At 51.8% G+C, this 26,667-nt stretch overlaps 1 protein-coding gene across 2 annotated transcripts in view; it reads right to left on the reverse strand.

Annotated features, from left to right (window-relative positions):
* The window catches only part of PTPN23 (protein tyrosine phosphatase non-receptor type 23), a 28,040-nt gene extending 3,032 nt beyond the window's left edge, over positions 1-25,008 (reverse strand). The window contains exons 1-20 of one of the 2 annotated variants that reach the window (XM_040628901.1): positions 24,847-25,008; positions 16,820-16,894; positions 7,653-7,780; positions 7,322-7,398; positions 6,576-6,625; positions 6,308-6,439; positions 5,961-6,041; positions 5,759-5,890; positions 5,625-5,672; positions 5,145-5,201; positions 4,972-5,030; positions 4,753-4,832; positions 4,517-4,631; positions 4,359-4,424; positions 3,812-3,957; positions 3,231-3,542; positions 2,976-3,130; positions 2,724-2,875; positions 2,459-2,638; positions 1,916-2,370 (exon numbers count right to left, since the gene is read on the reverse strand). In XM_040628901.1, the coding sequence (XP_040484835.1) occupies positions 1,916-2,370; positions 2,459-2,638; positions 2,724-2,875; positions 2,976-3,130; positions 3,231-3,542; positions 3,812-3,957; positions 4,359-4,424; positions 4,517-4,631; positions 4,753-4,832; positions 4,972-5,030; positions 5,145-5,201; positions 5,625-5,672; positions 5,759-5,890; positions 5,961-6,041; positions 6,308-6,439; positions 6,576-6,625; positions 7,322-7,398; positions 7,653-7,780; positions 16,820-16,894; positions 24,847-24,930 (2,584 nt within the window). In that variant the 5' untranslated portion in view covers positions 24,931-25,008. Of the gene's footprint in view, positions 1-1,868; positions 2,371-2,458; positions 2,639-2,723; positions 2,876-2,975; positions 3,131-3,230; positions 3,543-3,811; positions 3,958-4,358; positions 4,425-4,516; positions 4,632-4,752; positions 4,833-4,971; positions 5,031-5,144; positions 5,202-5,624; positions 5,673-5,758; positions 5,891-5,960; positions 6,042-6,307; positions 6,440-6,575; positions 6,626-7,321; positions 7,399-7,652; positions 7,781-16,819; positions 16,895-24,846 lie in introns of both variants that reach the window. The other variant, XM_040628902.1, reaches the window with a different exon arrangement.
* Between the last annotated feature and the right edge of the window lie 1,659 nt (positions 25,009-26,667).

A 26,667-nucleotide genomic window follows, 5' to 3' on the forward strand; every position in this document is an offset into this window, starting at 1 on the left:
AGCTCGGGGATCCCGTTCCCAGCCTCTACCTCCTGCACGGCGGCGTAGAGCAGCGCGAAGGCTCCCGTGCGGCCCACCCCAGAGCTGCAGTGGGAAGCGGGTGTAAGCAGGGCCCAGGGCTGGGCCCCCGTCGGCGCCCCCCCCCCGTGCGGGCCGTACCTGCAGTGCACAACGACGGGCGTGTGCAGGGGCCGCTGGTGCAGGTAGTGCGCGTGCACCTCCTGGATGAAGCGCAGCAGGTTGCCGGGGCTGTCTGGCAGGCCTCTGCGGGGTGCGGGCGGGAGCCGAGAGCCAGCCTCAGCGGGTGCCCCTACCGCACCCCCCACCTGCCAGCCCCCACCCGGGACAGCAGACGCACAACTCAGGCCAAGTGGGGAAGTGGAGGTGCACGAGCGAGCGCTTGAGGCTCTGGTCCCGGAACTGCAGACTCAGCACCCGCTCCACGTGGGTCTCGGTGGCCCGAACACTGCTCAGCGCCAGGCTCAGGGCGCCGTGCACCATGGGCTGGCCTCTCTCAGTGGGGAAATAGCGCGCCACCTTTTGCTGAGGGACCAAGAGGTGAGGCCGTTAGGGCTCCTCTTCCAGGGTCCCTCCTGCACAGCCCCCTCACCCTCCCCCTCTCACCTTCTCCATCTCGGCCTCCGACACCAGCATGACGATGACCGACACCTTCTGCTCGTGCACCATGAGCCAGAAGTCCGCAGCCGTGCCAGGCAGCGGTGCCTGGGTGGCCACCAAGGGCGGGCAGTAGGGCGAGAGCCCCTCCACGCAGCTGGCGTTGATGTAGTCGTCCTTGCCTGAGCGCAGCACCACGCGGTTGCTGTCGTACGGCATGACATCCTGGTGCCGGTTCTTCAGGGAGTAGCAGCGGGCGATGGCGATGGACCGGCCACGGGCATCATGCTCCTGGGCGTCCTGCAGCTCTCGCCACACAGCGTCCAGCGCCGCCGCATCCCCCAGCTGGCCTCGGAAGGCCTCCAGCTCCCGCTGCAACTGCTGCAGCCTCTCAGGGTGCTCGTAGGGGTCCTGCTCGATCAGCCGCAGGGCTTGTGGCCGGCGGCCCTCAGCCGCGTCCACCTTCGTAGGCTGCAGCAGGGGCTGCCCGCCCCCGGGGGGCTGGGTGCCTCCGTGCTGACTCTCCGGACTGGAGGACAGCAGGTCTGCAGCCGCGGTGCCCCGGCGTACGCATGGGGGTGGCTCTGTGGCAGGGGGCCGAGGCGGCACTGGGCCGGGCCCTGGTGACGGGGCAGGTGAAGGCACCAGGTGGGGGTTGGGGGTGGGCTGGCCGGCAGGTGAGGGGCCTCGAATGGAGAGAGGAGCTGCCTGGGGGCCCAGAGGCCTGGGGAAGGGGCAGGACCGTATGCCAGGGTGGGATGGGGGAGACGGAGGTGGCCCAGGGGTGGGGAAGGGCAGACCTGAATGGGGGGCAGAGGGTCCTGAGAGGGGCCGGGTAGAGAGGGGTGTAGGGTTGGTGCTGGCTGTCCCAAGACGCCAGGCTGAGGCAAAGGGGTAAGGGGTTGGGAACCCGCCCCGGAGCCTGGGGTGGGAAGAGGTTCGGATGCTGGAGCGGAAGGGGCTGCTGGGGGCTGGGGCCCAGCCACTCCTGGGGGATGGGGCTGGGGCCCAACCCTGGGGGCTGGAAAACCTGGGGGAATCCCAGGAGGAAAGTGGTGCTGGGCAGGGGCAGCTGCGAGGGGTGGCTTGGCCCCTCCCATAGGGTAGGTATAGGGTGTGGGCAGTAGCTGTGGCTGTGGTGGGGGCACCGGGAAGCAGGGCTGGGGAGGAGCAGGGCTGGGGTTTGGCCGTGGTGCGGCGTGGCTAGAGATGGGGGCCTGGACACTATCTACTGTGGTAGTGGCTGGCCGAACCGCCATCTCAGGGCCCGAGAACTGGGGAGGTGGGGCTGAGGGCAGACCTGCAACTGGTGGGGGGGGCCCTACCCCCCCATAGGGACTGCTTACCACACCGTGCTGTGGGGAGGATCGGGGCACGAGGCCCAGCTCCGGTGTGTAGGCGGGGGCTGAGTAGAGGGCAGGTCCAGGGGCCATTGCCATTGCAGGGTGGCCTGGGGCCTGGGGGGCCCTGGGCTGCAACACTTGAGTGGGACCTGAGTAGGTACCGGGAGGTAAGGGACCTGAGAGATAGTGGGGTCCTGGGACCGCGGAGCTGGGGAAGGGACTGGGAGGAAAGTGGAGTGGCGCCGCAGTTCCCAAGTAGGTGTCGGGTGGCCGTGGGCCAGCCACCATGTCAGGGGGCAGGCTGCGCAGCTCCTCGGGCAGGTCTCCTGGCTCCACTGCCTCCCCCTCCTCCCTCCGGGGCAGCAGCGGCTTTGGGGCCGTGGGCCGCGGGGGCGGCTTCTTCTTCAGCTCCCTGTGGAACAAGGTCAGGAAGGAGTGGAGCCAGACCCCCATCAGCAGAGCTGCGGTCTGGGCTGCAGCAGCCCCGAGGCCACACCCACCTGTCCAGGAGCTGCTGGCGGGCGGCCTCGCGGGCCTGGCAGGTGGACTGCGCCCGTTCCAAGAGAGCAGCCACCTTGCTTTCCAGGTCCGCATAGAAGTCCTTGCCCTCCTGGGACTTCTTCATCAGGTCCTCATAGGCTTCGTAGGAGGCCACCAGGGTCTGGAGCGTGGAGTTCCACCTAGTGGGCATAAAGGGCAGCAGGTGAGGCGCTGAGCCAAGCTCTGCATGGGAGTCTGGGCCAGAGCGCAGGGCGGGACACTGACTTCTGGTCCAGTTCACTGAGCACCCGCCGCACGGCTGCGTACTGCACGTTGGCCTCGGTCAGCGCCCGGAGAACGTTGTCCTGGGCTGCCAGGTTCTGCTCCAGGTACACCCTCAGCTGGTCATACTTCTTCAGCTGCTCCTCAAACAACTTCTGAGGGAGGGGGGTGGGGTGCGGGGGGCAGACACTCAGGGCCTCACCACTGCAAGGTGGAGCCCACAGTTAGAGACCGTCCCCAGCTCCCCAACCCCACCTTCATCTCAGAGTGGTCCGTAGTCACCAGCGAGGCCGTGATATCATCCTTCTGGATGAGCTCCCGCAGCTGCTGCTCCAGGGACACGCGCTGGTCCCGCATCTCCTGCACCTTGGCCAGGATGCGCTTCAGGTTCTGCAGCACAGCCTTGTCCTCTGGGAGCAGCGGTGGTCGGTGAGACCAGCGGCTCCGGCCCCGCGCCCCCTCCCACAGGCATGGACGGGGCGGGCGGGCGGGGGAGTGTGTGCGGCTCACCCGGGGTGAGGGCTGGCGTGGGCAGGGCAGCCCGGACCTCGTCCAGTGGCCCGCTGAGCAGGCGCAGGTTGCCCACGTGCAGATTCATGGCCCGGTGCAGCTCGCTGTTGGTGAAGGAGGCCTTCTCGTGGACTTCCATGTACTTAGCCCAGTCTCGCCTCACCTCGGCCAGCTCTGCCTTGGAGCCCGCCAGGCTGGCCCCGGCCTGGCCCAGCGCCTCCTGCAACTTCTGCTCAAGCAGCTCGTCCTCTTCCAGCAGCTCCCTGATGTCCTTCAGGGAGGCCTCCACATCCGTGAACACACCTGACAGCACTGGGGGTGTTTGCGGGAAGGGAACAGCTCCTGACGCAGGCACACCGGGCACCCAACTTGCGTCCGTCCCCGGGGAGACAGAACCACCCACACGGTCAAGGGCTTGCGTGTGGCCCCGGGCTTGCTGAGCAGGGCAGACACAGGGTGCCGGGATCCACGGAGGCCTCAGGGTGGGTGCTTGCACGACCTCCGTCCTCAGTGAACAGGGGACACGGAGAAGGCCGCTGCAGAGGACTTCTGCCACCCACTCGCTTCTCTCCCTTGCTAACCTTGCATGGACTGGACAAGGTTCCTGACGGTGTCGGGCCGGACACTGAGAGCCGCACACTTCTCCATGAGCTGGGGTGGGATGTGGCTGTACGCATCAAGGTTGTCCACGGTCTCAGGGTCCAGCTGCATTGAATCCATGAACTGACTGCGGGGGGGTGGGGGAGAGAGACAGGACCAGGTGGGCGCCGACCCAACTCTCTCTCCTCTCGCGAGGGTGAGCCCCCACCACTGAAACTAGGTCTGGGGTCCTTGCAGAGACAAATCAGCATCCTGACCTCCATCACTGGAGGTCTAGCCTGGCCCCACAGAACACACCTGGGGCACTGCTGAAAACAGACACAGGAACATCACCCTCCCAAGCCAGGTGACTGTCCCCCTATAAATCTAGCACCCAAGACCATGGGCAGGAAGGGCAAAGCCAGGAAACCTGATGCAAGAGGACATTCACTCTTACTCTCTCTGTTGTAAGCAGCACTGGGGACCCCACAGAGGCCTGCGTCCTCACCCACCCACCCATCCCCCTCCCACCTCCAGCCCTGCACTCACTCCAGGACCTCATTCTTGTCTTCAATCTTGGCCATCATCTCCCGAAGCAGCTTGGCCTTCTCCTCACTGCCAAAGTGACAAAGCAATTGCTGGAAACTAGGTCTTGAGACCTTCCAACCCCAGCTGTGCTAAGAACAGGGCCAGCCCCTCCCGCCCACCTGTATAGTGACGAGGCTTCATGAGCAGCCATGGGTACCAGTTTGGCAAAGATGTCAGGGCCTGTAACAGCGGGGTCTGTGGGGTTCACTGGTAAGGGCTTCACCAAGGGGGCGCCTGGGAGAGGAAGAATGGTGAGAGGAAGAATGGAGGCCCACACAAGCCTCCAGTCTGCCTCTGTTCTATACTCCCATCTTCACGCTCTCCCCCCATCCTCGGCCTCCCCTCAGCTCCAGACCTTTTACAGGCTGAAGGGTGTCCAGTGCTGGGACAGCCTCGTGGTAGATGAAGTCATTGTCCTTTTTGGCAGAATTGTACCTGGAGTCAGAAGCAGGGAGTCCAGCAGTCAGGCCACTGCTCTCAGCTACCGGGGCCTTCCTCCCAATGATGCAGGCAGAGGACCAAGACCCTCCCCAACAAGAAGGAACAAAGGCCACCCCCAGCCCCACAGACTCACTTTCCTCCAATGACATCCATAGCAAAGCGCAGTGCATCCTGCACCGTGTCAGGCTGGCCCTATGGGACAGGGATGGGAGGGGACTCAGTGCCAGGCCAACCCTCGGCCCCACCAGGTGTGCTCCAGGTTCTCTCAGGGCTCTGAGGGGCAGCCAGGTCCTTCCTCAGCTTTACCTTGGCCAACTTGATGGCTTCATTGAGCTTGTCCAGGGCACTCTGGAAGTATGCGACCTGTGGGGGGCAGCAGGCAGAGCCCGGTCCATCCTTCCCTCCCTCTGCCACCCCGTTAAGCCCTGCCTGGCCATGAGGTGACCCGCAGAAGACCAGAAGCTGAGGAAGCAGCCAGGCATCAGCCCAGCCAACGGCACTGGGTGCGGCAGCCCAGCCGGCTCCACCTTACGGCTCCACCTCCCACCCAACGTCCCCACTGGGGGGGCGGGGTGCAGCTACACCCGCAGTCCGCTGGGGATGAAGGTGAAGCAGATGGGACAACACAATACAAACACCAGACCTGCAGCTGTGGGGGAGGCAAGGATGTGGGGGTGAGGACAGTGAGGAGAGCCTCCCCCTTTGCTGTAAGGGAAGGGACCGTTCTAGCACCTCGTGAACACGGCTGGCATCAGTCCGAACCCCTCCTTGCCACAGCTCACTCACCCGCTCACCGAACTTCTGCTGCTCCTCAGCCTGCTTTCCCATGTGCAGCTGGGGGAAGAAAGGACAGACACCACGACTTAGTCCCCAAGCTGTGGTCGCCCCCCCGCCCCCCCCACCCGTCACGGGGCTCGCACATGAGCCACGGCTGCAAAGTAGTAGATCTTCATCTGCACAAGCTTCTTCCAGTCCTTCTGGATCCGGCCCAGCAGTGAGGCGGTGTCGGGGTTCTCCAAGGCCCGGCATGCCTCCTTGTAGTAATCCACCACCTGGGGGCCAGGAGTAAACTGAAGGCCTGCTCTCAGTCCCTTGAGGGCCACCATCCACCCCTGCCCCTACCTGTGCACTGATGCGGGCCACCAGAAAGCTCTTCCTGTTGTCCAACATTGACTTCTCCAGAAGGCACTCCTGAGCCTGGCCCTGGGCCGACAAAATGCAGGTGCATTCACTCGTTCACCCAGAGACCTTACCCTGCCCATCAGGGGGATCACAGAGAGATCCCCTGCCCTGTCCTCTCTCCTCCCGCCTTCGCCACTCCAAGCAGCACTGTCCTGCCCTAATCCACCGGGGACTCAAAAGATCAAAGCCAAGGCCCCACTGCCACGTGCACAGGGCCTGGTCCAGGATCCAGCGCTGGCTGTCCCCTCCCTGGACTGAACTGGGCCCCGACAAGGGCACCTCCTCACCAACATGAGGTTGACGTTGAGAGTGAGAATCTGGCGACTCATGTCCACGCTGTAGGCATGAGGGAAGTGCTCGCGCAGGTAGGCGAAGGCGCCTGCTGCACACTGGAAATGAGTACAGGAGACCTTCATGCCCTGGGGAGGAAGAGGACGATGATGGCCAGAGGCAGAGCCAGACAGCTGCTCGTGTCCACTCCCACGGGACAGGATGCAAACTCTGGAGGCAAAGAACACTTAGTCCCCCCCACCCTGCTTATGTCCCCCTCCTCACCTCCTCAGACACCCGCTTGTCCATGGCCCCCAACATGGAGTGCAGAGCCCCTGGGGAGTCAGAGGACATGGTGTCAGGGCTAGCCTGGGGCTGCTCCCCGAGTTGCCCGCCCCCATGCCTTTGTTGAGCATAAGACAGGGAGGCTGTGTTGTCACTCATGATCTGGAAGACAGGGTCTGAGAACTGGGGCAGTTGGTCCAAGGACACCAGAAGGGGAAACTCCCAAGTCCATCCAAGCCCCTCAGTCTCTTGCTCTACACCAGGCAGACGTGGGGGTGGAGGAAGGAGGAACTCCCATCCACAGCACCCCGCCTACAGGTCCGGTCTTGAGGCCCCAGGGATGCCTACACAGGACTCAGGCTCCCCAGCTTCTCCCTTGGGCCATACTGAGGCTAAGTCATCAGGGCTGACAGCAGGGCTAGTTGAGGCCAGCCTTGTTCTCTCAACTAGAACAGCCCAAAGCCATTAGGGGGGTCAGAGCTGTCCAGTCAAAGAAGAGAGGTCACCGCTCCTAGCCAGAGCACACAACAGCAACACCATGTGGCAGCCAGCCCAGCGGAGCTTCTCCCCAGCAGGGTGGCTGCCCATGGCCCAGAAAAGAGGTGCTGGCAGAGCTATGGGGAAAGTGGCGAAGGGGTCAGCATCCAGGGGCTTCTTTCCATGAGCCCACTGCCTTGTGACCTGCTGAGATCCTGGGTTGGCAGGGCTGGGAGGTAGGGCCAATGGGAAAGGGTTAGGCAGCTCACCGAGGTTGTAGAGAATGCAGGCCTGCTCATACTTGATGTCCTCATGAGCCACAGACTTGCCAGAGAAGATCTCGGTCCTGCAGACATGCCACCCCCATCATCTTAAGGGAAGGAGCTGGCCAGGGCCTTGAGGCCAGGTGAGAGGATGAGCCACCCCAGTGCAGGTCAGAGGGAGGCCTAAGGACACCACACCAAGCCACTCCCCATCCTCTGCAGCAGGAAGAGGGGAGGGGGCTGGGGAAGGGGAGGGGACATCCCCACCATCCAAACACCATGGGCCACCCCAGGGACCCTCCAGGCTCCCCCCGCAGCCCTGCCTGCCAGCTCTCACCAGGTGACAGGAACGGCGGCCTCCTGGCCCGAGCCCATGGGGACCCGACTCTGCAGGTAGTGGAGCTGGCCTAGGTACTTGCGCAGGACACTGCAGCCCTCAAAGTCCCGTGGGACACGGACAGCATTCTGGGGGGCGGATGGGAGAAGCAGGCCTGCCGTCACTTGGGGTAGAGTACAGGCAGGTCTGTCTGCCCACAGAGGCTCAAAAAAGAAATCTGCATCTGAGCTACGAGAAAGCCCACAGTGATGCCTGCAGCTGTTCAACAGCCATCCCACCAGCCAGGGCGGGCTGAGTCAGTCCCACCTTTCCGGAACGCAGTTTTACAATAGGCGTTAAAAATGTGCACGTACCTGATGCTACCCACAGTTCTGTATCTAAAACACACAGTAAAAGATACCCAGAAAAGCAACTGCTTGGTGAGCATACAGGGATATTTATTGCAGTATTATTAACAGGGTCAAATATTGGATGCCACCAACATTTCCATCAAAGAGAACTGTTTAAATAAGTTATGCCAAGACTACAAAAGCAAATACAGCCACAAAGACTGAAAACGAGAGTCTCTATTATGTTTAGATGTTCGTGATGTATTTATTGAGCCAAAAAAAGGTAACAGATGAGCAGTATGATTTCATTTACGTAAAATCGTATAGATACTGACAGCCAACTAGGTATATAGACAAAGATAAAAGATTCTAGAAGGTTGTACACCAAAATATTAAGTGATTACCACTGGGTAGCAGGGTGTACGTAACTTATCCTATTCTGTATATACACACAGAGACATACATTTCTTTTTATTGTTTACTCTTTACACCAAACACTTTCGCTTTTTCCTATTTTTAAAATTTTTTAAGATTTAAATTCAATTAACATATAGTGTATTATTAGTTTCAGAGGTAGAGTTCAGTGATTCATCAGTTGCATATAACACCCAGGGCTCATTATATCACATGCCCTCCTTAATGTCCATCACCCAGTTACCTCATCCCCCCCACCCCCTCCCCCAATTTCCACTTTTTATAAAAAACAATAAAGCTATTCCCATTTTGGGGAAATAAACAAAACAAAGCAGATGAACCCTGTGCTCAAACAGAAGAACAGACAACATCCTCTCCCAGAAGCAGGTGCACAAAACAAAGAAGGGACAGGCTAGAAGGACCATGCCCACCCTCGCCCCGCCCGCTGGAGAGAGCCATGGCACCCTTCCGCCCCCTTGGGGACTTCAGCAACAACAAGGCCCAGAGGAGAGCTGGCCAGCACCGGCTAGCAGAAACCCTTCTTGGAGGACACCGCACTCCAGAGCTGGGCTCCAAGGCCTCTGCCTGGGATGCTCTCAGAAGGAACGGCAGGGCAGGGCTGGGCAGGGCTAGTCGGCCCCAGTCCCACTCAACAGCGCTCCCCAGGCCCTCCGGCTCCTCTTTGAACAGGAGCATAAGCTCCCTCCTGCAGCAGCCTCCAGAGGGCCTAGGGCAAGGATGAGGCGTGTTCATAGCCATACAGCGAAGGTGTGACCTGTCCCTCAGGCCAGGGCTTCTGGAATCTGGTCACCACCCCCTCCCCATCAGAACCTCTGCCGCAGTCAAATAGCACAGGGACTTCACATTTTCCTTCAGGCTGACACATTTTTCAAAGTGGAGCCACATCCTAAGCAGCCGCCTCTTTGAAACAACAGGGCTGATGTGCTAGCTACATTTTTCTTTAACACTCACTAAAGCAGATTCAAAAAGGTAACAGAAAAGATTTGTCTTTGTACTTCCTAAAACCATCTCTGAGAAACAATGGAAGCAACCCTCCCTCCAAGTCACACAATTCCACCGGCACTTTTAATCCGGCCAAGGAAGAGGCCCCCCTGTCCCGGTGCACCTGCCGTGTTCTCGGACGCCGTGCTTGGCCCTGCACCTGGAGGAGCTAGGCAGAGCAGGAGCAGCTGAGCTCGGAGATCACGCCACTCCCACCCCCCCACAAGCCCCTCACCATGCCTGCCAGCTTTATGCACTATAAATCAAGAATACACCTCAGAGTTGCAACTGGAAGGTCTTAGAGACAACTCTTCCAGCCCCCGCTTTACGGATGAGGAAACAAAGGCCAGATCGCATAAAGAGGATTGCCTACAGCTCCCCAAGTTTTATCTGCCTTCCATTTCCAGGGGGCACCAGGGTGGGTCAGTTGGTTGAGCACCGGACTCTTGGTTTCAACTCAGATCATGATATCAGGGCTGTGGGACTGAGCCCCTCGCTGCGCTCCACGCTCAGTGCAGAGTCTGCTTGAGAGTCTCCCTCTGCCCCTCCCCCCCTCGAGCCTTCTCCCCTTTTGCCCCTGCTCCCCCCACACGCGCATGTTCTCTCCCTCCCTCTGCCCCACTCCCCGCTCTTTCCCCCTCTCAAATGAATACATCTTAAAAAAAAAAAAAAGGATCTGCAATGGACTCCTACGTAGCTCCCTTAATTGGAGCCTTCCACTGTTGAAACTCTTGGGCCAATTTTTCCAAAGTACAATAAGCAAACTGGCACTTGGCCTTGATAACACTGTCCCCGCGATGCTGTAGGCAGTACAATACTTCTTGCTTGGGAACTGAGCCTACGTCAGATCTTCCAGCTCTGGTTCCCATACCTGTTGCTCCACTGTGTCTCTGGTGAACCACCATACGCATGGCTGGGACCACACCACCTCAGGAGGCTGAGGGAGGCATCAGGAAGTCCCGTGGAAGGATGAAGACCTCACTCGAAATTGCCAAATGAAACCCCCACTCCAGCGTCACACTTCCTGGATCCCTCATGAAGCCTCTCCTTCACTGGGAATCTTGGTTTTTCTCTTTGTTTTTTTCCCCAGGATTTGGCTCCTCTGCCTTCTTCCCTAATGCCGGAAGCTTAGCCTAATGCCGGGGTGCTGCACCGGGCTGCTCTGCTCAAGGACTCTTACTTAGACCACCACGTGACGCCACAGGAACTTCGTTCTATTCACTGCTGAAGCCACAGGGCCTAGAGGAGGCCCTGAGATTAGGAGAGCGGTCAATGAACATTTGCTAACAGAATGAATAAAGCATGACTGGAACTCCAGTATAGGAAGAAGACAAAGAGCTCTTCTTAGTTCTCTTTGTTTGGGATCATGCTTTGCCCCCTGCCAGAGCTGAGCTGAAATTATTCAATATGATGTCATTTCTATTTAAAAAATGGGGAAAAATGCTTTCTTAATATTAATTCCAGAAATAGCATTTAGGCTATTGTTCCTTGTTTACTGCTAAGGGGCACAAGAAAGGTTAGAAACATAATAAAATTTAAGCGAATCTTTTTTTTGTTTTTTTAAAGATTTTATTTATTCGACAGAGATAGAGACAGCCAGCGAGAGAGGGAACACAAGCAGGGGGAGTGGGAGAGGAAGAAGCAGGCTCACAGCGGAGGAGCCTGATGTGGGGCTCGATCCCACAACGCCGGGATCACGCCCTGAGCCGAAGGCAGACGCTTAACCGCTGTGCCACCCAGGCGCCCCTTAAGCGAATCTTTTAACAATTAAAATGATTTGGTCTATAGTGCTTTGACAATGTTATTTTAACTTCCGGCTTTTAAAATAAAAACGAAATGTGTAAAATCACAGTGATTCTCTCTGGGCATGATTGTTTTGTTCTTTATATTTCTCTTATTTACCAAGTTTTCTACAGCTTTTATGACCTGTTAATTGATCAGAACACAAAGTGAGCGAGCGTACAGACACCCCGCCACTATAAGCGGCTCTGAGTCGTTAAGAGGACGAGGGGCCGCTGCACCCCCACATGCAGAAACAAGCCACCTGACACTGGCACAGTGGCCAGCGGCGCGCTCAAGCTGACACCTCGACGCCAGTGTCAAATCATTCTCACAATTATTAACCATGCTCTGGAAATGTCTGCCAATTCCAAGAAAATAAGGATTACAACCATTGGAAAGAAAGCAAAATCATTATGTGTATATGGTATGACTCGGGTAATTTGGAAAACCCAAGAAAATGAACTCAAATACCATTGGAAAGAAGATAATTAACGAAATAAATTGCTCGGGGCACCTGACTGGCCCAGTAAGGGAGTGTGCAACTCTCGATCTTGGCGTCATGTGTTTGAGCCCCACAGTGGATGTAGAGATTAATTAAAAATAAATAATAAACAACAACAACAACCAAAAACAAAATAAATTGCTCAACTGCTTCTCTCTATGCCAACTGTAACAGGTGGAAAAGATAAAAGAAGGGGGAAGGACACTCAATAATAGCAACAATAAAAAAAAGTCTAGGGGGCGTCTGGGTGGCTCAGTCGTTGGGCATCTGCCTTCGGCTCAGGGCGTGATCCCGGTGTTCTGGGATCGAGCCCCACATCAGGCTCCTCTGCTGGGAGACTGCTTCTCCCTCTCCCACTCCCCCTGCCTGTGTTCCCTCTCTCACTGGCTGTCTCTCTCTGTCAGATAAATAAATAAAATCTTAAAAAAAAAAAAAAGTCTAGAAATAAACAAAAGTTTACTGAGAAACCTGAAAAAATAATATATGAAGAAATGCAGAGAACAGCAACCTCATAAAGATATTAACTCTATCTTATCAACCTTGTAAGTTTTATGAGCTCACAAAATTCCCAATACTATTTTGCAGAACTTGACAAATATTCATGTGAGAATAACCATGGAAAACTTAAAAAAGAAGTTATTATCAGGAATTAGTCTTACCAGATAGAAAAATGCACAACAAATAATACTTAAAATATTGTGGACTTGGGCGCCTGGGTGGCTCAGTCAGTTAAGCGTCTGCTGTTGGCTCAGGTCCTGATCCCAGAGATCCCAGAGTCTCTGCTCACCAGGGGGTCTGCTTCTCCCTCTGACCCTCCCCCCTCTTGTGCTTTCTCTCACTCTCTCTCAAATAAATAAAATCTTAAAAAAAAAAAAAAATACTGTGGACCTGTCACAGGAGGATAGATGGTGGAAGAGAACAGGGAATTCTGAATAGACCTAATGTGTATGTAAGAATTCAGCATAGGAGTGTTTCCAAAAATAGAAAAAGTATGGAGAAGTTAAAGCTCGAGCCTTCCCTCATCTATCATATACTTAAATGCCATATAAAGGTTTACGTAAAAATCAAACAGTACACGTACTAAAGAACATCAGTAACTGCTTACATTTTATTTAGGTGATGAAGTTTTTCTCAGTGCATAGCAAAGGCAGGTTAAAGGAATGATGGGATGGACCTGACTTTAATATTTATATGTCAAATTTGAAAAGTTTGCATTAAAAACATAATAAAAACAATGAACTGGGGCTCCAGGGTGGCTCAGTTAAGTGTTCGACTCTTGATCTCAGCTCAAGTCTTCATCTCAAGGTTGTAAATTCAAACCCCACACTGGGCTCCACGCTGAGTGTGGAGTCTACTTAAAAAAATAAAACCAAAACAAAAAACAATGAACTGAAAAAATTTGCATCACGTAAGACAAAGGAACAATATCAATGTGTGAATAAGTCTTATACCTTAATAAGAACAAAGATAAAGGCATACCTCAGAGACACTACGGGTTCAGATCCAGACCACCACAATCAAGTGGGTCAAAATGAATTTTCTGGTTTCCCAGTGTATATAAAAGTTACGTTTACACTATACTACAGTCTATTAATGCAGTAGCATTATATCTTTAAAAGTACATACCTTAATTAAAAAGTACTTAACTGCTAAGAAATGCTAACCATCATCTGAGCTTTCAGTGGGTCGTAATCTTTTTGCTGGTGGAGGGTCTTGCCTCCATGTTGATGACTGATCAGGCTGGCGGCTGCTGAAGGCTGGGGTGGCTGTGGCAAATTCTTTAAGACAACAATGAAGTGTGCCCCACTGATAGGCTCTTCCTTTTACGAAGGATTTCTCTGTAGCATGAGATGCTATTTGAGGACATTTTACCCACAGAGCTTCTTTCAAAACTGGAGTCAGTCCTCTCAAATCCTGCTGCTGTTTTACCAACTAAGTTTATGTGATACCCTAAATCCTTTGTTGTCATTTCAACAACTTCACAGCATCTTCACCAGGAATGGATTCCAGCTCAAGAAACCATATTCTTTGTTCATCCATTAGAAGCAAGTCCTCATCTGTTCAAGTTTGATCATGAGATCGCGGTGATTCAGTCCCACCTTCAGGCTCTGATTCTAGTTCTCATGCTATTTTCACCACATCTGCGGTGACTCCCTCCACTGAAATCTTGAACCCTCAAAGTCCTCCATGAGGGCTGGAATCCACTCCTTCCAAACTCCTCTTCATGTTGACATTTTAACCTCTTCCCATGAATCATGATTGTTCTTAATGTCATCTAGATGGTGAATCATTTCCAGAAGGTTTTCAATGGACTTTACCCAGATCCATCAGAGGAATCACCATCTATGCAGCTATAGCCTTATGAAATGTTTTTCTTAAGGAATAAGCCTGAAAGTCAAAATGACTCCTTGATCCATGGGCTGCAGAATGAATGCTGTGTTAGCAGGCATGGAAACGTTTATCTCGTACGTTTCCATCAGTGCTCTGGGGTGACCGTGCGTATTGTCAACGAGCAGTCACATTTTGAAAGGAATCTTTTTTTTCCTGAGCAGATCTTAGCGGGAGTCTTAAAATATTTAGTAAACTCCATTGTAAACAGAAGTACTGCCATCTGGACATTGTGGCTCCATTTCTAGAGCACAGCAGAGTAGATTTAGCCTAATTCTTCCGGGCCCTAGGATTTTCAGAATGGAAATGAGCACTGGCTTCAACTTGTAGTCACCAGCTGCATAGCCCCTAACAACAGAGTCAGCCTGTCTTTCGAAGCTTTGAAGCCAGGCATTACTTCTCTCCAGCTGTGAAGTCCTGGATGGCATCTTCCTCCAGTATAAGGTGGTTTCATCCACACTGAAAATCTGCTGTGTGGGTTGGCCGCCTTCGTGAATTATTTTCTGGACCCCTTGCTGCAGCTTCTCCATCAGCACTTGCTGCTTCACCTTGGACTCTGATGTTAGGGAGACGGCATCTTTCCTTCAACCTCAAGAGCCAATCGCCGCTGGCTTCGGACTCTCCTTCTGCAGCTCCCTCACCTCTCTGAGCCTTCACAGAATTGGAGAGAGTCAGGGTCTTGTTCTGAATTAGGCTTTGACTTAAGGGAATGTTGTGGCTGGTTTGATCTTCTATCCAGACCACCTGAACTTTCTCCACATCAGCAGTGTTACCATGTGCTCACTGGATTAACACTTTTAATTTCCTTCAGGAACTTTTCCTTTGCATTCACAACCTGGATAACTGGTGCAAGGGGCCTACCTTTCAGCCCACCTTGGCCTTCAACCTGCCTTCCTCACAAAGCTTAATCATTTTTAGCTTCTGATTTAAAATGAGAAACATGAGACTCTTCCTTTCACTCGAACACTTAGAGGCTGTTGTAAGGTTATTTATTGGCCTGATATCAATACTGTTGTGTCTCAGGGAACAGGGAGACCCAAGAAGAGAGAGAAATATGGGGAACAGCTGGTCGGCAGAGCAGTCAGAACGCACCCAACATTTACCGATTCAATTTGCGCGCTTTTATGGGGTCTATGGTGCCCCCAAAAGCTGCAACAGTAACCCCAAAACTCACCGATCACACATCACCCTAACAAATATAATAACGAAAAAGTTTGTAATATTGTGAGAATTACCAAAATGTGACACAGACACACAAAGAGAACAAGTGCTGTCGGGAAAATGGTGCCAACAGACCAGCTCCATGCGGGACAGCCCCAAACCTTCAATTTGTAAAAACACAGTACGTAGGGGCACCTGGCTGGCTCGGTCGGTGGAGCACACGACTCCTGATCTGGGGTTGTGGGTTTGAGCCCCAAACTGGGTGTAAAGATTACTTAAAAATAAAATCTTTAGGGGCGCCTGGGTGGCACAGCGGTTAAGCGTCTGCCTTCGGCTCAGGGCGTGATCCCGGCGTTATGGGATCGAGCCCCACATCAGGCTCCTCCGCTATGAGCCTGCTTCTTCCTCTCCCACTCCCCCTGCTTGTGTTCCCTCTCTCGCTGGCTGTCTCTATCTCTGTCGAATAAATAAATAAAATCTTTAAAAAAAAATAAAATAAAATAAAATAAAATAAAATCTTTAAAAACACACACGGTATCTGTGAAGTGCAATGAAGCAAAGCGCAATACAAGGTTTGCCTATGGAACTCTAGGAGAAAAATGGACAAAAGACACTGGCAAGTCCTAAAAGAAGATATGTGATACATTAACAACTGTGAAATCTTACTATTAACCAAAAACTGAAAATTAGAACTCAATACCCTTTTCACCTACCAGACTGCCAGCACTGCATGGTAACAGCAGCAGTAGGCATGTACCGTGCCGGGGGTGGGAATGAAAGCAAGCGTCTCCTGTTCACCCACTAGTTCCTACAGAAACAACCAGAAGTGCCCAAGGATGCAGACACGGATCAGACTGACAACGGTGAAAACTGAAATAACCTAACGTTCTCTGAGACCAGACTGATTAAATCACAGTGCAATGGAATGATCACAGGACGTTAAAAATACTATGGTTCTGTGTTCATGGATACAGAAACAAATCCACAACACGTTAAATGAAAAAGCCGACTACGTAAACTATACAGGCAGTGTAGGGTCCTACTGTGTTTTTATACAGTATCCACAGTCGACCCTGAACAGTGTGGGGTTAAGGGTGCTGACCCCCCGCACAGCCAAAAATCCACTATAATTTCTGACTTCCCAAAAACTGAACTACTAATAGCCAACTGTTGGCCAGAAGCCTCACTGGTAACATAGTCAATCAACACACATTTTGTATGTTATATGTATTATACATTGTATTCTTATAATAAAGTAAGCTAGAGAAAAGGAAATGTTAAAGAAATCATGAGGAAAATACATTTACAGTACCGTACTATACAAAACCTGCATAGAAGTGGACCCACACATTCAAACCCGTGTTGTTCAAGGGTCAATCATATATAAAATTACAAAATATACACACAAAAATTTGTGAGAAGGATTTTTTTTTTGTGGCTTTTTAGCATTTTCAAACTTTTCTATCATTAACTTTGCTTTTAAAGAGGAAAAAATATTAAATTAAAACAAGAACACAGTTCCAGGTGGTTTCTTCACCCCCCACCAAACCTGTCCTGTCCACAAGCGCATAAAAAGACTATCCTCCTACCTGTCTGAGCAACTCCAGCTTCTTCAGTTCCTCATTGTAGGCTTCTGGGTTCTCTCCGTAATTCTTTAGGACAAACTAGAGAGAGGGAGAGAGAGACAGAGAACAACGTAAACCACGAATACAGAACACTCCCCTGCTCTCACTCCTGCCCTGAGGCCTTGGCAGTCACCAGGCTAGATCCACTACCAGCGTATCTGCTGGACCACTGGGAGCTCTACCTCAATCACGGGGTAGCACTAAGATGCTGACCATGGGAGGCTCTACCTTTGAGCAAAATGGAAAATACGACCGGCTGGCCCTACGTGAACACGCTGGCTGGTCTTCATGAGGCTGCAGCCCTTTCTGTCAAGTTCAGGACTCTGGCAGCTCTGGATGCTGGGGAACTTAGCTGGCTGAAATGGGATCCTACTGAGCATCCCAAAACAGGCCACAGATTCAAGCCTCCCTCAAGGACTGGACCTTGCTGTGTTCTGGAATCACAACCATAATCCTAACCCAACAACAAATGCAGACAAGAGATACCACACAAGAGTGGGAGAGCAAAGCCTTCTCCGCCAGCCCTACTGGCTAGGAAAGGGCACCACAGTATAAATGATTTATATCATCCTCACCTTGGAGAAAGGCCCACAGGTGTGTGACGGGAATGTTCCAGACAGGAGAGGGAAAAGTCAGTGCCCACATCAGAGAGGGGACTGGCACGCCTGGCCACAAAAGCACTCACCACCTCAGGAGCTGACTCTCTCAGAAATGAGCACACTCATCAGTCTAGAGGCACAGCCTGGACCAAAAGACCCCTTGTTCACCCAGGATCAACAGACTAAGGCCGCTGAACTGCCCCTGTTGCGGTTCCTGCTGCCTAAGGTAGCAATCTGGGGGAGCCAGATGGACCCATTCCGCAAACGCTACGGGCACTGATGCCCACCTCACAGGTTCCCTAAGGCCTTAACCAAGGTTTGTGAAGCAGAGAAGGAAGCTAAAAAGTCTGAAAAGAGGTGCTCCGTCCAGTAGCACACTCATGCCATGTCTGTGGCCCACTCACCTGTTCTGAGGTCCCTTCCTAGAACCTATGCCACACAGCTGGGGCATTAGCCACAAGGGAACCCGGAAGGCCATGTGGCAGCTCCTACCTGCCCGGGCAGGGAAAGGGAGAGGAGGGACAGGCAGAGGGGAGGCGCCTGCTGAGCTTAGTTCAGCATCAACCAGTTACTTTCCCAAACCACCAACCCTGACCCTCTTCTGTTGGTTTTACCTCCTGCAAGTCCCATGTGTCCATGAGCTCTCTTCTCTAGCCTCTTGTCACCCCTTCAAATTTACCCCTTACCTAGAGGCCATAGTTCTCTTTCTAGCAAAATCCACTGTCACTCCTAACTTCAAAGCCTTCTGAAACACACACACAGCTGGGGAAAAAAATAAACCCAAACACACTTTCCTCAGGATAGTGAGATTATGAGAAATGAGTTGCAATCTAAAGAGAAAAATTGTAATCTGAAAAGGATGTGCAACAATGGCTCCCAGAAGCCTCCAAAACCAAAGGTACTCTAGGCACAGAGTTCATGGCCCTTCACAATTGCTCCCAACAGCCTTCAAGGACTCTCTTCTAGCAACTCCCAGGGGCCCCAGCCAACAGTCCTGTGGAATTGCTGCTCTCAGGTCTCAGTGCTTGTTCACATGTTGTCCCCTCTTCTCTATTAAGACTCAGATGAGGGGCGCCTGGGGGGCTCAGTTGGTTAGGCGTCTGCCTTCGGCTCAGGTCATAATCCCAGGGTCCTGGGATCGAGCCCCGCATAGGGCTCCCTGCTCAGCGGGAAGCCTGCTTCTCCCTCTCCCACTCCCCTTGTTTGTGTTCCCTCTCTCACTGTATCTCTCTGTCAAATAAATAAATAAAATCTTAAAACAACAAAAAAAGACTCAGATGAAATGTCACTTCCTTGAACTTTAGCCGCTGCTCTCCCTACATTCTAAACATGCCTTCACCAGACCGTGCCTAGCACAGTGGCAGGGTCATGGCAGTGACACCCCCCCAACCCACACCAAGCAATAAGTGCATCGGGAATGGTAGGGGCCTTATTAGATGTGTTAGATACTCAGCAAATGGTTCCATTTACAGGAAATGCAGAGGATGGATGAACAAACTGAAAATACTAAAAGGAGACACTCAAGAAAATTCAAAAGATGGGACCAACAGTTAACCCAGTCTCTGAAAAAAAAATCAATGTCATGGGGGTGGGGCTGAACAGGAGACTAGTCTAGATTTTAAAAGATTAAAGAAACAGAACTAAATACAATATGGGAACCTTGACTGAAACTGAATTTGGGGGGAAAAAGTCAAAAATATTTTGGGGGGGTGCCTCGCTGGCTCAGTGGGTAGAACATGTGACTCGACTTCAGGGTCGTTGAGTTCGAGCCCCACGTTGGGTGTAGAGATTAATTAAAAATAAAATCTTTAAAAACAATGCTTTGGGGACAATAGGTGAAATTTTAATATAAATTATAGTAGAAAGTTTTTGTCAATTTTCTTATGTGTGATAATATGGTTACATAGGAGAATGTCCTTACTCTTAGGATGTGCTGAGATGTGTACAACTTACTTTCAAAGCTTCATGAGATATATGCATATGCGCGCACACACACACAAAGAAAGAACACACAAACACGGTGAAATCAAACTCTTTAGAGCTGCAGAATGGAGTCTGGTCAGGATCTGAAGCTCCCGACAGAGCCTGAGAAGGAAGGCTCAGCAGCAGGAAGTCCTTGGACTCTGCGATCGCAGACCAGGAGCAAGAACTAGAAGGCAACGACAGGACCCCAGTGCACCTACACAACCAAAAGCCAGTTAGGGCTGAGAGGGCCAGAGAACCTCCAGAGCCTGGGCAGGCTCTGGAGTAGCTGGCAATCCTTTTCTGAGGAAACAGGAAGACCTATGGACAGGTCTATGTTAATTGGGAACGTGTCCAGGATCAGAGCCACTGCGGGGGTGGGGTGGGGGGGGATAAAAAAGAAAAGGAAGGAGTTACAAGTGCAAAATAGTAAGAGAATGGAAAGGCCATTTCCAGAGAGAAATATCAATATGATGTCAAGACCTCTAATACGGACTCACACGCATTAATTTTTGATTCTCACAAGCTGATGAGGTATATGGTTTCCATGTTACAGGTGAGAAAAATGACGACCAGATTAGTTATATAATCATTTGTAGCAGCTGAAAGTCACTTAGCAATTAAGTGGAAAAGATGGGACCTAAACCAAGGTCTGCCTGATTCCAATGTCTATGCTATTTCTATGCTACTACTCTTCTCTTTTACGGAGCAACAAATGGCATGAAATTTTTTAGGTAGATGAGATCACTGGAAACAGTGATCCTGGGTCCTGCCATTTTTTTTTTTTTTTTACAGATTGGAAAAAGGGAAACCAGAGATTAGCAATGGCAGTGCTAGAACCCTAAGCCAGGTTTCCCGACCCAGGGATATTCCATTTCTTTTCTATTAACACGTTCTCATGCTTCTGTGTATGTGCCCCCCTGCCACCAGGTGGTGGGGGTGTTTAGTTTTTGCTCTTAATTTGGTATAACACCTTGGAATTTCACGGTGCTAATTAAAGCAGTAATCTAAGAAAAAAAGAGAATAAAAGGCATCACATGTGTGAACATTACCTTTGTTCACCATACACTTATTTCCTTCTTCCCCACTTGCAGGATTTACTCAAATATGAGGCATTCCTTGGGCTGGTCCATGGAAACACACATAAAACTAAGTCCCAAATACAGAACTGCTAATAAATACAATATATGCTTTAATACTGAACTTCAAATGAGATTAATTTTATTCAGAGAAAGAAGTTTTACTGCCCCTTGATGTCAGCAAGCCTAAAACGAAATTACAGGCCAAGAGCACTGAGGATGAGAACAGACCTTCATCCTTGCTAGTCTAACACCTAGCCCTACACTCAAGGAATCTCTCCGACATCTCTTCTAAACAACACCAGTAAGGACAACTCAAGTTACATCTCTTGGCGGGTGCTAGAACTAGACTAGGTCATTCAACCAACACTTGTGAAGCACTCTCCACACACAAGTATTTATTACTTCCCGAGTAAAGGAAAGAATCTGGAATGAAATGGATACTGGTTTTTGGTGTATGCGACTAAAGTCAGAGAGAATGAACTGGACAATGCACGTCATCTGCTCCTGAAGCTATTCTGCTGTAAAACACAACTGGGCGGACAGGTTCAGTGACTCCAAATCTCTGATAAGAGAAAAGACAGGTCACCACCAGAGGTAATGGGAGTGTCCCATGCTCCTCACTGCTGAGGAGGCAGGGTCCCCTTTTAGGCCTCTGGTCGTCTTATTTTCTTTTCTGTGCAAATGGCAAGTGTTTCAAAGGAGTAAGCTATCCCATGGGAAACTGAGAAAAGGGAGAGAAATTCCACAAACCTAAAAACCAGACTTTACCCACAAGTAAATAAGATGAACCATAAGAAGAGGTAGTAAGAGTGTGCGCACTGTTGCGCAAGTCAACTGAGTGCTAAGACCTGTCTGAATTTGGAGGAGTGGGGTACAACAGCCAGGCAGCTAAAGGGGCCCTGAGGACGTACGGTTCAACCTGAGTAATGAAAGGGAAGAAAGGAATTCCAGGAAGGACCAGAGAAAAGAACAAAGGCCAGATGCGGAAGGAAAAGAGGCTGGCAGTTCCTATAGGAGAGGCCTGGGGGAATGAATTAGAGAGAGGCAGGCTGAAGCCAAGTCGTGGCAGGCCTTGAATAGCAGGCAGTTTCTCTGGAGGAACCTGGTGGAAAGGTGGCGATTTAGAGATCAATCCAGCCAGAGTGGGAGGAGGGGAGAGGCCCAGAAGCCGCTCAAGTTAGCAGGGTGGCTACCACATGATACATCTGCCCTTGAGGAAGGGTTACCATGTGGATCATCAGAAGATAAGCTCCATGAAAGCAGGGATTTTTGTCATTACATACAGCCCTGAGTTTCCAGGGCAGGCACCTACAGTCACTCAATAACGATTTGTTCAATAAATGAATCAGAGATGGATGTTAACAGCTAAGTCTAAGTGAGCCTGACTTAAGCTCTAGTGCAGTTGATTAAGGGCAGGTGTTTGGGAGAAGAGGCAACAACTTCAAATACCAACACCTGTCACCAAATCGCTCGGTGATGAAGAGCACAAGTCAGCCTTCATCAGCTTCCAGTGAGTCAGCACTTTGGGCTCCAAAGCACAGGTAAGAGAGTACAGAGCCAGCAGCATTTTCCCACCAGAAAACATGTGGGCCCCGGTATCCCAACCTAAAGCTTGGCACTGCAGTTCCAAACTGGCTTGCTGTTCTCCTGGCTCTTATTTCACGTTACTCCATAACTGAAGGCACGTCCATCAGGAGTGAAAACCAATACTAACCATTACGAAAGGTCTTTTCAACAGCCCAGGCTTTACAAAGAAACAAACCCTTTAGCTATCTGGAAAACTCCTACTCATCCTTCAAAGCCCACCAAGCCTTCTCTAATGGCCCCTCCTTAGGCTGGTACTTCTGTACACATACTCTTCCACTGATACCACCATTTAATTTTTAAATTTCCTCTACTAAATTGAACTCCATGAAAGAAAAAAAAGAATGTCTCTTATTCATTTGTGTTATCAAGGTAACAGTGCTCAACAGATTGACCTCAACAGAACGAATTTTTACCCCAGTAAACTAAATTCTACCTCTCAGCTCCAAATCACTGGTGAAGGGTCCCATGGCTGAGAGAAAGGGTAGAAGAGGACAAGGGTATGAGGGGCAGAGTCGGGGCTCTAGGGTTGGGGAGAGGCGTTCGGGTCAGGAAGAGTTCCCAGGATGAAGTGGCTTCTGCAGTCTCCTGCAGAAGAGTTCCAGGGTACTCTGACGGAGTTGGCCATTCACAAGCCCCGCCCACCCACAGGTTGCTATTCCTTTTCAGTGGGTTCATGCAAACACATGCCACAGTCTTAACCTACCAAGTAAGTGGCAATATCTTCCCCAATCCCAAAGAAGAGGAAACAAAGAAAAAGAGCTGATGTCTAGGAAGTGAGCAGTTTCTTCAGGATTTGATACCACCTCAGGCTAAATGGCTAATGAGCACCTACTCTCGTGGAGGCTCAGAGAGGCTTCCAGAGAAGTCATTACTCACATAAAACCCTGTTGGTTTGGTAAGGGTGACCAGAGTATCAAAGGCTAAGTTCAAACAAAGTATTTCCTAGGATTTCTGGGCTAAGATTTTATCCACTGGATTTCCATAAATTTATGGTCACCATGTCTAAATTCCCTCTCAAATGTCATTCAGTCATTTGAGAAACATTTTCCTGAATGCCAACTATGTAGAGGGACCCCTGCTAAGCTTCGAGGGCAGGGAGATGCTTCTCAGGTCACTTAGAATTGAATAGGGGGGTTAAAACATAGCACACATACTAACACCAGGAAAAGAATGGAAAAAGGGATTCAGAGGAGAGAAAGATTAACCCAGATGAAAGGATTAAAGAATGCTTCTGGAAGAGAAAGAACTGTACCTTGAAAAGATGGACAGAACCAATATACAGAAGGGCCCCATCCCCATCCCACAGGACAAAGAAGAGAGCACTTCTGGATGGAAGAAATTCCACAACCAAAGGCACAGAAGAGCAAACATACAATGTTAGGAGAACAGCAAATGGCTGACTATGAACAGAATCTGTATCAGAAATACACAGATCAAGCATACACTGGGCCCTCAAAAATACTGAAAGGGCTGGGGTTGGTCAGGGAGAACTCTATATGGGTTAGGGCTGAACTTGAAAACAAGGGAGTTTTGTTGTGTTTTAGAAAAATTCATCTAACTGAGCTTGCATGGAAGAGCAGATAGAAGACCAAAGTCTGGGGAAAAGGTAACAAAACTCTCAAGTTTTAGATTAATCTAATTTCCTCTCTTTACAAATGAGGAAACAAATGCCCAAAGAGGTTTAGTTTAATGACGGAATCAAAGGAATACAAATTGTTAGTGTCTGAACTAAGGCCCTGGCAGTGTAGAGAGGGAGGGAGACAGCTTGGAGGAACCATTTTCAAACCTACTTTCTCCTACCCCTTTTCTTGAGTACCTTGCTGAGTGGTGCACCGTCTCGAATACCTGGGACTGACTTTGGCAGTTGCTCTGCTAAAACCACAAGGATGCCAACCTGCAACAACCTGGTTGCTCCTGTTCACTCCTGCTCTGACCCAATGCTACTAGGTGGCCCTCCCCAAGGCTGATGTCTCAGAGGGCACCTGATGCTCATTCAACACACCTGGCCCCTCTCCGAGCCAGCCCCACCTGATCTTGCCAGAGGTCTCTTGCCTCCACCACCACCAGACCAGCCTGTCTCCCCCGTTCAACTGAAGGTTCAACACAACAACTGCTAAGGTTTCTCCAGGAACTACAACACTGTTTAGCCCCTCCAAGCGGTTAAGAAAAGCAGTCCACAAATATCAAGGCACTATATCTTTGGATCCTAGGGGGCTCCCGAATATGGTTCTTCTTAAGAGACCAGGGAGAACTGCACCAACTGTCTGAGAGACCCCAATCGCAGAGGTCAGGCACTCCTCTGGCTCCCACCTTTAAAACACACACGCTGAACCACATCCGCGGCGTCCGTCCCGGGAGGATCCTGGACCGACCGCACACTTAGGGCACAGGTCAACGAGACGGCCAGGGCCGCCCACCCCCCCCCGCGGGGCGGTCCGGGCGTGGAGGAGGAGGAGGGGCGGAGCAGAACCAGGTCCCGAGCGTCACACCCGAGGAAGTGCGCTGCCTCGGTGGGAACTGTGGATGGCCCGGAGCAGAAGTCGGGAAGCGGGTTTCGACGAGACTGTGGGTGCTAGCCCCGAGCGGGCGAGGAGGGGACAGGAATGCCTGCGGGCGGTGGGCCAGGCTGAGGAAATCCAGCGGAGGCCCCTCCTGGCCTCACTCGACCAAGGCCTAGGGAGATGATGGACGCACAGGGGGCGTCACGCGCGGGCAGACGGCGCTACGCGGGAGAGGTGGGGGCTGTGGGGGAAGCACTTACCTTCTTCACGGCCGGCTGGAAGAGGAAGTCACCGGCCTCCTTCAGGTCCAGCCAGATCATGGGCATGCGGGGCACGGCCTCCATGGCGGCTGGCGCCCGCCGGCCACCCGGCCGCTCCCCTAGCTGCCCGAGCAGCTGCCTCAGCCGCGAGCCCCGCCCCTCCGCGCCGGAAGTCACTCGTCACGCGGGGATGAAAATTGCACGCAGGGCCTGCTGGGAGATGCAGTCCCCGCCCGCGCAGCTTTTCGGGCTAAGCGCTGCTGCCGTTGCGCATGCTCAGTCTCCTCCGCAGACAGGGCGTGGAGAGCGAATTTCCAGCCCCCCGCGAAAGGGTTTCTGGGAGTGATAGTCTTCCTTCGCTTAGCTGCGAAGCCCTCACAAGCTGGTTTTCTCCTCTGTGGCCAGGCGGACCTGCGGGCCTGGCTTTGGGCTCGGCGCTCCTGTCTCGGGGCGGGGAGGGTGTTAGTTCAGCCATAAGCTTGTAGCCCCAAGTAGAGCCCAGGGACATAGAGGACAGGGGCAGGTGCTGTGATAGAGATAACGTGACGGGTGGGCCGCCCCAAAGAGGTGACTTGGAAACTGAGCCCTGAGGGAGGGACCCCTTGGCCAGGTGGGAGATGCAGCTAAGAAGAGAGCGAAGGGTTTTATCCCAAGTTGCAGAGCTTTGGGACAAAGAAATGACTAGTTAGAGACTGGTACACTTGGTCCAGCCTGAAAAGCCGCAGACTGCCTGAGAGACTGAGGTGTCTGTCCACTTAGGATGGGAAAAGAATGCCTTGGTGGAGTGTTAAAGCCCAGAGCCATGTGGGTAGACAGGCGGCGGTGAATATGTATGGCCACCTGAGTACCTGGGATGCCCAGACTGGAAGGGGACCACAAAACAGAGAAGTTGCCTCTAGAGGGGTGACGGGTAGAGCTGGAATTTTTAAATCATGTATGTATTACCTGTCTTTAGAAATAAGACGGAGAATGGTTTGGAGATCGTGAGGGCAAAAGTGGAAGCTGGGAAGCCAGTGAGAATCTTTTTGTAGTCTTCCAGAACATAGGTGATGCTGGGTTGGGGCAGAGGGAGGTAAAACGTGGGCAGATTTGAGAAACGTTTTGGAGAAAAAAGTGTCACAGCGTGGGGGGAATGAGAATGTCAAAGATGATCTCCAGGTTTCCAGCTGGTACAGTTGGGTGGCTGCAGGGCCCTTTACTGACATGGGAAAATGGGAAGAGCAGAATTTAAGGTTGTCTTGTGTTAAGCTTTGAGCCATTCAAGAGGACATAGATGGCTTTGAGCTATTCGAGAGGAGATGTAAAGGAGAGCATGGGATGTGGTATCTGGGCTCACAAGAGAGGATTCACCCACAACACAGGGCCCAGTTTGACCCCAAACCTTGCAAGACTCAGTTAAAGGCCTACCTTCACGCCACCTGGAGTTAGAGCAAAAGAAAAAGCAACCACATCAGTGTCCCTAACAGCATTATTCACAGTAGCCAAAAGGTGGAAACAAACCAAATGTCCCATCAATGGATGAGTGGATAAACAAAATGTGGCAAATACATACCATGGGCTATTATTCAGCTGTAAAAAGGAAGGGAATTCTAACACCTGCTAGGACATCAATGAACTTGAAGGCATTATGCTGAGCGAAATAAAACGGAACAAAAAGGACAAATATTGGGGCACCTGGGTGGCTCAGTCAGTTAAGCATCTGCCTTCGTGGGACGCCTGGGTGGCTCAGTTGGTTAAGCAACTGCCTCGGCTCAGGTCATGATCCTAGGGTCCTGGAATCGAGCCCTGCATCGGACTCCCTGCTCGGTGGGGAGTCTCCTT

This window comes from Ursus maritimus, unplaced genomic scaffold (genome assembly GCF_017311325.1).
Source record: "Ursus maritimus isolate PB19 unplaced genomic scaffold, ASM1731132v1 scaffold_14, whole genome shotgun sequence".
NCBI lineage: Eukaryota > Metazoa > Chordata > Mammalia > Carnivora > Ursidae > Ursus > Ursus maritimus.